The sequence below is a fragment of the Pseudoliparis swirei genome, chromosome 15 (genome assembly GCF_029220125.1).
Source record: "Pseudoliparis swirei isolate HS2019 ecotype Mariana Trench chromosome 15, NWPU_hadal_v1, whole genome shotgun sequence".
Classification (NCBI taxonomy): Eukaryota; Metazoa; Chordata; class Actinopteri; order Perciformes; family Liparidae; genus Pseudoliparis; species Pseudoliparis swirei.
In genome coordinates, this window is record NC_079402.1 from 19769858 (window position 1) to 19782636 (window position 12779).

The 12779-nt window shown below is 42.8% G+C and overlaps 1 protein-coding gene across 1 annotated transcript in view; it reads right to left on the reverse strand.

Moving 5' to 3' along the window:
• Positions 1 to 12779, reverse strand: part of adamts6 (ADAM metallopeptidase with thrombospondin type 1 motif, 6) — a 65899-nt gene that overhangs the window by 10472 nt on the left and 42648 nt on the right. Inside the window, exons 19-23 of the mRNA XM_056432210.1 lie at positions 10233 to 10396; positions 8253 to 8391; positions 5910 to 6039; positions 2753 to 2957; positions 2492 to 2668 (exon numbers count right to left, since the gene is read on the reverse strand). Coding sequence (XP_056288185.1) covers positions 2492 to 2668; positions 2753 to 2957; positions 5910 to 6039; positions 8253 to 8391; positions 10233 to 10396 — 815 coding nt within the window. The remainder of the gene's footprint in view (positions 1 to 2491; positions 2669 to 2752; positions 2958 to 5909; positions 6040 to 8252; positions 8392 to 10232; positions 10397 to 12779) is intronic.

Here is a 12779-nt window from a genome sequence, read left to right on the forward strand (position 1 = left end):
AGGCCTGCTTCGTGTGTCACCCAGGTGTAAATTATACTAACCATTCACCCAACACGTGGGATCTATCGGAGCATCTTTTGTCTTTTAAACATCCCGGCTATCCTTTTGAAGCACAGGGGTCAAACACAAGGCCCGCGGGCCAAATCCGGCCCGCCGCATCATTTTATGTGGCCCCTGACTGCTTGAAAGACACGTGATCCCCTTTTCTTAACCCTCCTGTTGCCTTTATATTTACTGACATATTTTACCCTCGGGGTCAATTTTACCCCAGCAATTAAAACCTCCAGAAAATTAGAATTAATATTGTTTCCCAAGTTTAAGTGTGAGGTACTTTATGTTTGTTTGTTGACTACCTAAATAGCCCTTTAAATATATAAAAAAGTTGATATTTCTTAAATGTTTGACAGTGAAAAACAGCCTGGGGTCAAATTGACCCCAAAGAACACCGACATTAAACATTGAATGGGATCAAATTGACCCTAAAGGTAACAGGAGGGTTAAAGAAATTGAAAAAACCGGCCCGTGCTTTTATTTTGAAGGTTTGAAATTAAATGGATTTATGTTGTAATATTAGAGACATTTCCCTGTGTACAATATTTCTACACTCAAATAAACAATAATCGAATGCAAAGAGAGTTATTTAACAAGATGTTCGAGGAGTTTATAAAGTGTTTCCGGCCCTTTAAGAGGGCGGCCATGATGCTGATGTGGCCCACGGTAAAAATGAGTTTGACGCCCCGGTTTTAAAGGATTAACCAGCGGACTGAAGCTCACTGAAATCAGGCTGAAAGGAAAAGATCAACCTAAACTCATAAAGGACTTATCCGTCATCTCACCTGTAGCGCTGTTTCTTAGTTGAGATTGTTTTGGTGTGAGTTGCAGCGTATTGGGGGTGTTTATAACGGAACTGGAGGTTTGAAAAACTGTCTCTTTACAGAAATCCTGACCCGGTTCCTCGAGATGGCACGAGCAGTTTCATGTAGGAACTATTTTATTTCTTTCTATGGAGGAGACAGCGTCCAGGACCCTCGGCGAGCCATCGACGCCGAGTACAGATCAGGCGGCAACCTCCGGTTCTAAAATGCGGAGCCCATAAAGTGCCTTAAAAGTGCTTTTAGTTTATGAGAAGTCTGTGAAATAAATGGCCGTACATGTCACTTGATTTGTTACCTCAGTAAAACCTTGTAAACATTAATTTATGGTCTTCAAGTCATGATTGTTCATTTAGCAAATCATAATCCCGTTTAAAAGGTGCTTCAAGGTGATTGACAGGTTGTCTCTAAGTCCCTCCTCCTCAGCCCAAATATGGTCACCTTGGTTCACTGGTTTTCAAAAAACCCAATTACACATTTTGACCAATGGATTTCCAGGACTTTTCAATGACTTTAAACCAAATTTCCACGAACAAACTGAAATCTCTGTATTAACATGAACAATTTAGAAAATGTGCGTTTTTGAGCATCTTTCTTTAAAAAAACACATCAATTATTTCAAACTCGGCGTAAATGAACACGTGAATATAACAACATTTCCATGACTTTTCCAAAACTTTTATGATTTGAGTTTTTTCCATGACTTTTCCAGGCCTGGAAATGACCATTTTAAAATTCCATGACTTTTCCAGGTTTTCCATGACCGTACGAACCCTGCAATGGGCAACAGACGAAATCCAAAGTCCACAAACCAACGGGTGACAACACGACTACTACGTCCACTTCTTAGACACTCTGAGCAGTAGATGCTGGCGGGTGTCGTTCAGTAGAAAGAAGAACAGCTCCTACAAGATCACAACAAGGCGTGTGGATTAACTTCACAAAAAAAACGTCATGATTTCGGGGAAGAAACGTTGGAGCGTTGATCTTTCCAAGCCGAGCGTCATCCCGTCCCATGATATCGGAGGGAGAGCAGACATCACGAGGTAACTCCCGAGAAACGGCACTACTAGAGATGTTTGCAAGTTCACGGTACAAAAGGCTAAAAAAGGGATTAAAAGAAGATGTATTTCTGTTGTAGTAGTCAAATTATGGAATAATGTTGAAATAGAAGTAAGAATGGTGAACTCCTTTTTGTTTTTTAAGGGAATTATTTATAAAAAAATCCTTGAGAGTTATAAATGTAATTAAAAATGGATTAATATGGAAGATGTATGTGGTAGTATATATAAATATATGTAGTTTTTTATCTTGTTTATTGTTTTTTTTTCTTTGTTTTTTCTTTCTTTATTTTATATTAATTTTCTGATTTATTTTGATTTCAATTTAGAATAGGAATTTATTAGCATTTTTTGCTTCTACCTTTACCTTTTCAGTCTCTCTCTTTTGTATTTTTTTATAGGATAATATTGTATTGTATTTGATTTGATTGACTGAATAAAAAATACAAACAAACAAACAAACAACTACAGGCGAGAGGACAGAATATGAAGGAGATTTTGTGGGGGGGGACTGTCCCTTTAAGCGAAACAAAGCGGCGTGAAGGAGCGGCGTCCTACCTGTCCCCATTCACCGGGGATCCAGCGAGGAGGCGGACAGCGTCCCAAGCTGCAGCGGATGCGGACCGGCGGTTTGTTGTGGCCCGGGCAGTGGGCGGGCGGGAAGGTCTTGGCGAGGTCGCTGCTCTTGCACAAGGCGATGCGGTGCTTGAAGCCCGGCCCGCATTTCGGCGTGCACTGTCAGATGGAAGGAGACGGCGTCAGACGGACTCACGCCGACGGCCCCGAGAGCCGAAACGCAGCCGGAGTCTCAGACCGTACCTCCGACCAGTCCAAGGGGACCCACTTCGGAGGGCAGGACTGGTTGTTGCACGACTCTTGTTCGATCGGGCGGTGGGTCAGGCAGTGCGTGTCCTTCAGCGTCTCCTCCTCGGCGGGACCGATCCTCCGGATGCAGACGACCGTCCTCGTCCGCATCCCGCCGTCACATGTCTTCCCGCACTCGGACCAGTCGCCGATGAACCACCTGTGAGGAAGCAGAAGAAACCGATCCTGAACTCAAGGGAGGAGGAGGTTTGCTCCCCATGGGGTCTCATGGGTTATTACATACTTATTACAACCAGTTGTAAATGTATTTATTTTTTATAATATTTTATATAATTTAATATCATTATAAATTATAATATAATTTATATAATCTAAGAGACAACTTTTTTTATTTAAAGTATTTACTAAGAGTTGACTAACATGTCATGACTTTCGCGACTTAGGATAAAAATGAATCAAATTAGACCCAAAAAAAAGAAGAAAGAATTCAAACAAAAATAAGTATGAACCTGAACATTTAATGAAAACATGATTTTCTAGAGAAACAAGTACTAATAAAAGTACTATTTTGACCCTCTGGTGCCCCGAAAGCCCCGTATTCACTTTATATCAATTAGTTTGTGGTAACTTGATTAATAACTGAAGATATCTTGGCAGTACGCACCTCTAAAGTACAACATAAACTGAAAAGGTTTGTCAAAATCTGGCCTGGTGGTCTCCTAATGGCTTAATTTCACCATGAAAAGGAAAATTTGACCTTTAGGGGAATACTCAAATTCACTTTAGAGGTTTGCGTTTCGTGAGGCGAGAAGATCGAAACCGCTCTCATGTCCGTGCTTCAGTACAGGAGCCCGGACGAAGGAGGCTAAGCTTAGCTTAGCATAAAGACTGGAAACAGCTGGACACAAAGATCCGCCTCCCAGGTAACAAACACATTCCAGCTCATTATATTAATCGCTCCACAAACAGCTTTGTGAAACATTTTAATATCCATTACAACCCGATGATGTCGACGATGCCGACAAACCCGAAAGCCAACCGCCGCGTTGAGCTTTTGGCCTCCGAGAACGGTCTTATTCAACCCTCGGATTTTTAATCCCATAAAACTGCCCCGGACAACAGAACCCTCGAAAAAAAAAAAAAATCCAGCCGGTGAGATATTACATCATCTGAAGGAATGTATACAGAATTAACGACGTGTTCGAACATCTGTGCTAGCTTTCATTACCGGAGCCCATAAAGCCGCGGCTATTCTAAAACAATCGTGTTTACGCGATCTCCTTCGGCCGGCCTTTCCCGAGGCTGCGGAACACACACACACACACACACACACACACACTGCAACAGCCTTCAAGTACTATGAAAATAAATGAGATAGCACGAGTCTGCGTCCACCGAATACAGATGTGAATATAAATAACCCGAGACTGTAATCTGGACGTATGAAAGCAGATGACCACTTCTGCAGTAGATTTAAGATGCTATCAATTCTTCTCTTCCACAAATGACTGTCAGACAGTCTGAAACTAATTTACCCGAAGCATTTAATCTCTCTTTTTCCAGAGTCTGGCTTCGTGCATTTCGGCTACAGTTTGGGCCTCGCAGACACTTGGCCCGCCAGACACAAGTTCATATTCCACCTGCACTCCTGAGGCCAAAGCAATCAAACACAGGTGGTCATTTTTAGGGCTCTAATTGTTGGCGCGAGGCAAACACTGCACATGTGAACACGTGAAGTTCTAAATCACGGTCCGTTTTATTGTTATTATTCGGGTTCCAAACACATTTTTACAAAGTAGGGCTCATTGAAGGCGAATTAATATCCCGAGGCAGTATCACTCGTGTGGAAGGTTTGTAAGTATTAAATCAAAGTCGTATTTATTTGCATTAACAATGAATTAAATGTCTATGTTTAATGCCAAAGGTTTCGCAAACCGACGGGGGATTACCACCCGACGGCTTTATGCGGCGCGTTAGCATCTTTGGGCAAATTATTTTGATTTATACAACTTTGAGTTGAGTCTCACTGTCGTCATCGGCGTTGTTTCCAGATGCGGTGAAGACACAAAGCGGACGCTTCTAGCCCTGCACCCAGCGGGAGATGGAGCGATGCTGCGGTCATGAGTTCACGCGCTGGACTATTTGTGGCTGTTTGCTTCGTTCGCGCTTTAGAGGGGGCGGGGCTTATCTCTGTGGCTTTACTCTGTGTAAACCATTATCTTTTTTCCTTCATCCACCATGAAGAACTAACCATTAGTTCTGCTTCATACCTGTTGTGGACGTCCCACAAACACCTGACGCCCTCGTGTTTGGGTTCATAACATTAAGATCATACATAATTACCTTCGCATTGAAAATGCGGAAGGTAATGTTTTGATCGCCGTGTATTTATTTATTTATTTATTTGTATGCGTGTTACTCGCATAACTCAAAAAGTATTAAACCGAATCGCATGAAATTTGGTGGGATGATTGGTTATTATCCGGGGACCATTTGATTAGATTGTGGGATCGGGATCGATCGGGCCAAAGGTCAAGGTCATGAAAAGGTCAAAATCTTCTTTTTACCATAGCGCGGTCAATTTTTATCCAATTGGCATGCAACTAATGCCAAAATGTTCATAATTCAATGCGCAATCTTGTGATATGCGAAGGTATGCGCTCTACCGAGTGCCCATTCTAGTTACCTTCGCATTGAAAATGCGGAAGGTAATGTTTTGATCGCCGTGTATTTATTTATTTATTTATTTGTATGCGTGTTATTCGCAAAAGTAAAAAAGTATTAAACCGAATCGCATGAAATTTGGTGGGATGATTGGTTATTATCCGGGGACCATTTGATTAGATTTTGGGATCGATCGGGTCAAAGGTCAAGGTCATGAAAAGGTCAAAATCTTCTTTTTACCATAGCGGTCAATTTTTATCCAATTGGCATGCAACTAATGCCAACATGTTCATAATTCAATGCCCAATCTTGTGATATGCGAAGGTATGCGCTCTACCGAGTGCCTGTTCTAGTTCTATATGGTTGTCGAGTGAATACATCTTTTTGTTTCATTTTACCGCAACCTGATGACATCACCTGAGAACTTGTGTCACATTATACAGACTGGACGATCGCTGGATGAGTCGGCTGAATGGGCGGTACGTACTCTGGAGGACACGGCTCCGTGTTGCAGTCTCTCTGGTTCTCTGGAGGTTTGCTGTCCGGGTCACAGTAGTTGTTCTGGACCACCGAGTTGTCGTCCAGCCGCTTACACACCACCTCCTGCCTCTGGGAGCCTGACAGCAGGGGGGGGGGGGGGGGGGGGGAGACGGATCAATAAGGCAGCCCTGAGCTCAGCTGATATACCCCCCCCCCCCTTCAGAAACATGGAAGTCGGCTGTCGTGTCGAGCGGAGATGGTATCGCTTTCAGTCTGTAGTAAATCCAGACATGTAAATTCCTGATTCTTTGCAGGATATCCTGGCAAATCACTTTTACAGAGCAGAGAGCTCTTTACTTTGGCTTCTCATGGAGAGAGTGAGGGCTACCGTATCGGTGTCACACCTCCCACTGTGTGTGTGTGTGTGCATGTGTGTGTGTGTGCATGTGTGTGTGTGTGTATGCCATACCAGCTCAGGAAAAAAGGGTCTGTTTGGGCCCTCGTGGGACAAAACCCACAGCAGACTTGTCTGGCAGATGTAATGAGATATGGAAGTGCGTGTGTGTGTGTGTGTCAAGTGAAATACAGTTTGGAGGAACAGTGCGGAGCATGGGGGTGAAAAAAAAGAGTTTTTGGTTGTAAGGCTGTCAAAAGATGTTTTTCATAGCTTTATGGCGGCAGTGATATATTAAGCAACGCGGCGCGATTAGCTGAGCGAGCTGTATCCAATGGGTGTGTGATTCAATAAGCTTTTTACTGGAGGAACGCTATAGCGCGGCGGTCACAGACAACAACAAAATTAGATCAACGATGCAAAAGGCATGTTTACAACACCGGGAGGAACATTCTGAGGAAGAGCTTCAAACTCAGGCTTGGAAATCCTTCCTCAGAATAAAAACCCACATGCTTATTCAGTCATGCTTTTACAAAATATTACAATCCCCGTCCAGGCCGCACTTGACAACTGGGAAGAAACTCTATTTATCGTTACATGAAACCCATTTCTTTGGGGCTAAAAGGTTCGGTTTAGTCCTTCTTGAGGCCACGGTCAACATTTCACCGCGGTTTCCGACGCCGAATGTTTGACGTCGTAGGACGAGCGTATCCGTGTGCGGCTCATTCACAGAAACGGCAGTATATTCATGACTCTGGCCAAAATATGGAAAAATATACATGTTGAATTTATTAGAGGGCTGAATCTCCGGCTATAAAGTAATGATTTTGGAAAGCCGTCGTAATTCGCGCGATACTAGGGTTTCCGCGCGCCGCTCCTCGGCATTCGTGTAATTACTGGTCGGAAAAGATTTACAGAATGAAGTATTAAATATTTGAGAAAGTTAGAAGTATGCAGAAGGAATTCAGACCCCCACGGCGTGTTATGCTGTTCAACACCAACATGCTTGCAGGGCTCTTTTTGCAAAAAGACAACTGGCCACTGGAGCAGAAGGTCGACGCGCTCTTCTTATTTTACAGAAGAATAAACTTTAATCATAGAAAAATTCACGCAGCAGTTTAACCCTCCTGTTACCTTTACATTTACTAACATATTTTACCCTCGGGGTCAATTTGACCCCAGCAATTAAAACCTCCAGAAGATTATTAGAATTAATATTGTTTCCCAAGTTTAAGTGTGAGGTACTTTATGTTTGTTTGTTGACTACCTAAATAGCCCTTTAAATATATAAAAAAGTTGATATTTCTTATATGTTTGACACAGTGAATAACAGCCTGGGGTCAAATTGACCCCAAAGAACACCGACATTAAACATTGAATGGGGTCAAATTGACCCTAAAGGTAACAGGAGGGTTAAGTAAACACACAAGAAATTGTGTGTTTACTTAATGCACAATAAAAGACACTCTACACTAAATGGTATGTAGCTGACGGCTAAACCATCAAACGTTGGAATGGATCGCAAACCATCTAACAGAAGAAAAGATGCAAATAATTGGGAGTATTTATGATTAATATATAGTATATATATGATTACATCAGAAGTAAATGACTGCATTAAAGATAAAACACATTTTTTAAAGTGACTTTCTCTCCACCTGTTGTTAAGCACATTTTTTATTTGCGCATTAAAACACTGCATCGAAATGAAAATAATGATGAAATATAACTTCATAGTATCAAATTTTTTACCCGTGGCTGAGATAGAAGAGTTTATCTCGATAAACCAACTCCTAATTGTTGCATTACAGTAATGAATAGAAACACACATTAATTTGCATTTTCTTTTGTTGATTTTCTGGAAATCATCTCACAAAACTTTGAAGCTCGATGTGAAACGTGCAGCTGGACACCTTGACAGGTGTTCACGTTGGGAAGAGAGGAGCGCCGACTCACCTCCAGCGCAGGTGGCGGAGCATTCAGACCAGGGCAGGTGGTGCCAGGAGAAGCCCACCTCGTTGTCCCCACTTCCTGTTCGCTGGATGGGAACGTTGAACTTGTAGCGTATTCCCATGTTCTGCTCCTGAAGGAGGACCTGCAGCAGCAGCAGGAGGAGGGGATTCATATATTTATTACCTTCGCATTGAAAATGCGGAAAGTTATGTTTTGATCGCTGTGTATTTATTTATTTATTTGTATGCGTGTTACTCGCATAACACAAAAAGTATTTAACCGAATCGCATGAAATTTGGTGGGATGATTGGTTATTATCCGGGGACCATTTGATTAGATTTTGGGATCGATCGGGTCAAAAGTCAAGGTCAAGGTCATGAAAAGGTCAACATCTTCTTTTTACCATAGCGCGGTCAATTTTTATCCAATTGGCATGCAACTAATGCCAAAATGTTCATAATTCAATGCCCAATCTTGTGATATGCGAAGGTATGTGCTCTACCGAGTGCCCGTTCTAGTTTATTTATTTATTTGTATGCGTGTTACTCGCATAACTAAAAAAGTATTTAACCGAATCGCATGAAATTTGGTGGGATGATTGGTTATTATCCGGGGACCATTTGATTAGATTTTGGAATCGATCGGGTCAAAGGTCAATGTCAAGGCCATGAAAAGGTCAAAATCTTCTTTTTACCATAGCGCGGTCAATTTCTATCCAATTGGCATGCAACTAATGCCAAAGGTATGCGCTCTACCGAGTGCCTGTTCTAGTTATTGTATGAAACGCATTGAACAAATAATCTGGTGATCATGATGCGAGGGTTTCTCATCTAAGAGCCCCTCCTTTCACAGTCATAGTAATAAATATATTGACTATAGTGCAGCTTTAAGTGCAGTTTTTGCTCAAGTGGGTTCATATTAGTCTGCTGCATGCAGACGGAGACAAAGGGAGTCGCGCTTCGCGAGCCGCAGAGAAGTGGCCGCCGGTGGCCGGTTGCCTGTCTATTCCAGCGGAGCTGTGTGGTCTGGTATTTTCAGCGTTCATGTCGAGGCAGAAACCACCGAGTATTACAACATCAGTCGGCCTCACATCAACGCACAAACACGCAGAGGAACTTGGCGTGAATCCTATTTACGGCCGTCTTTAATATGCAACGAGCAAACGCAGATGCTCTCCAAATCGAGTAAAACAGGGTTTGTTTTTCTTTCAATACCCACGTAAAAATAGCTTTTAACCCCAAACCGCTAGCCGACGGTCATCTAAGGATAGCAGCCAGATGTCTAAGTGGACTCAGACCAGCTGCTTGCATACATCCTGAAATGTACAGGACGGCCTTAAGAGTGGCAACGGTCGGTTTTTTTTGGGGTCCGAATTCTCGGAAGTTAAAGTCCCACTCTTTTTCATTGCGTTTAAATGATTCAACTTAGATCGAATAATTTAAATGATTAAAAGCCAACATTCTGTATGTATTTGTATGGCCCAATTTAGTTATATTCTTACTAAATAATCAGAAAAGTCCTTTATTGAAATGTGAATGGTGCATCTCGTCGTGACGAGACAGATGTTTCCCCGAGGAGTCGGTGGAGACAAAGAACAGATAAAAGTGAGAGAATATGGGACTTTATATTCATCAGGTGGAGAAAAACAATAATCCAAATACTCTAACTGCTGGATGTGTAAGAAAAGTGTGACATCAGCCTAAAAGTTGATGATCAGAATCAGAAACAGAATCAGCTTTATTGGCCGTGACTCCGTTTACATGTGCGCTCTCATCATACATACATTGAATTTAAAAATTTTAAAAATGTGCGTGGCCAATAAAACTGATTCTGATTCCGATCATCACCTTTGATGACATGTCACCGGGGGGAAATAATGTGTCCAGGAGACTCCTGTGTTTCTACAATGCTGCTCCCACTGTGCAACTGTTGACACGTGCAATGTGTATTTTGCACGATGTACAATACAATAAACTTCATTACCATGACAACCAGGGTTTCAGTGGTAGCTCCGAGCGCCCGTAAGGACTCCGGCTCGTCGGAGGGTCTCTTGTAGTGGAAGGCCGTCCCGGCGATGTCAAACTTCCTGGGCCAGTCGATGGTCCACGCGCCGTTGATGTAATAATCGTCCACTTCGGATTTCAGCGCTTTTGTAGTCACGGAAAAACACGAGAAGTACTTTCAGAGAGCCGAAGCAGACGGGGAACGGTAGCCCAGACACACAGGTGGAGACAATCATGTGCGGTGATGTCATCGCTGACGTTCATCATCATTTTCGAGCCTCTCTGATGTCAACCTTCTGAGCAGAAACACACACACACACACACACACACACACCGCGCCTGCACGCGCACCGTAAACGCAGACCTTTCGTGGACATACGTCTAATTTAGGAAGAGAAAGAAAGCACACGTCAGGTGAAGGCCTGGACGGATCTCGTGAATACCGCTCTCGATCTGGTTGTCAAAACAAAAGTTGGTCTCCAAGCACAACAGATCTGAAAATATCCACTTTCTCTGCCTTGAAACGGGGCCAAAATTCAGGAGAAGCGATCCAACTCGCTCGCTATTCCTTCTCTCTGGCTCGTGCTGCGCAGATCCCCCCCCCCCCCCCCTCTCTCTTCCCTCCCTCAAACAATAGTTTACTCCTCTTTAAAATATCACAATCCCCTTCTCAATAAATTCATTTTCAGCACATCTGGCACTGATTGTGAGCGTTGCGATTTCGCTCGCTGCAGTTTACACAAGCCTCCACAGGCACCCCGGCCTCTTTGACGTCGTCTCCCTCAGTTAGGGCGATAACAAAACTCTTTTCTTCTTCTTTTTAATGCAAACTTTGCTGACCTAAATGGCAAGGACGCAGACAATGCTCCAAAAGAAGAAGAAAAAATATGATTTATCGCTCGGGGCCGCAGATGAAATTCATAACAAAGTTACAGATTGCTTGGAAAGGACAATCTAGTCCGACACGTTCGCCAAAATTGCACTCTTTAAACTTTGATATATAGACATCGTATCCCCCATAATCCTGGTGGAGCAGGCAGCTGTCACCACGGCCCTATAAATCTGATGCAGCTCTCCGGTTCAAAGTGTAACTTAAGCCCTCCATCAACACCATCCGCTATAAATTCAACACGCTGTCACATGTCTTTCTCCTCTTAATGAAAAGACACAGAACGGGCTTAATTGAATCCGGTCCCTCGGTTGTTTTTGGGTCCGACGCTTGCCGGTGTTGCAAATAGTTTTTTGTTTAGTCTGGAACGTAGCGGATGAGTCCGGTGCCAAGAGGGCCATCACATGTGTTAAGATTCAGGGAGGTTTTACAGACTCTGTTTTTTTGTGTTGTTTTTTACGGCTTTACATTCGGCAACAGGAGATTTAACGATGGCATCTTCTAATTTGCTCGTGACAGAGACGCATGGAAATCCCTGGAAATGTGGTCGACGAGAGAAACCCAACAGATAATGGGAAACAGCTTGATGTCGCAAATTGATATTCACCACGCGGTCGTGAGACGCAGGGTTTAAACTGAGATTGATGGACTGATAATGAAACAAGACTAGAGAGTCGACAGCCGCACGAGTGCCTCTGTGAGCCAGAACTAAGCGTCGCGGTGCTTTGAGTTAAAGGCATGGAATGTTTACCATGAGCGGTTCAGAGTGCAGATGTCATTAGTTGTGCAGGTATTTGGTCGTAAACTGAAGTGGATAATTCATCCAGAGGGGGACATGAACGTCTGAACCAAATTTGATGGAAATCCATCCAATAGTTTCCAAGAAATTGTAGATTTAAATCTACAAAAATCCACCTCACGGTGGTGATATTGGGACCCAAAATTCGTGAGCTTTAGATCCTCTGGGGAACATGAATGTATCCAGCTAATAGCTGTTCACTTAAATTCCATGACATTCCCTCAACAACCTTGTGTTGGCGCTAGAGGGCAAGTCATGGGATCAACAAAGTCTGTGTGATCAATCCTCTGGGGAGCACGAATGTCTGTAAGAAGTTGTGTACAAATCCATCTTGTAGGTGTTGAGATATTTACGTGGAACTATTATTTCTGAGCCCGCTAGAGGAAATGCCAGGACATCCCTAAAGTCATTAGGACTCATTTTGCACACTGTCTATATTTGGTGTTTTTATATTTAGTTTAATTGTCATTAGTATTGTGTATTGTGTATGCATATATGTTGTATATATACATATATATTTTATTTTATATTTTGCTTTGTATGCTTCTATATCTTTCATCCCTGTTTTTATATTTTATTTTTTATTCATGTGTGTTTGGTTTATTGGTGCTGCTACTGCTACGACAAATTTCCCCTTGGGGATTAATAAAGTATATATCTATCTATCTATCTATCTATCTATCTATCTATCATCTAGGGAGCATGAACGTATGCAGCAGATTGAGTTGCCATTCATCTGATAGTTGCGGTATGTCAACTTGGTGGTGGTGCCAGAGGGAACGCCAGACGAACGCCAGAGGAACGCCAACGTAGGTAAGCGTAATCCTCTGGGGACCACG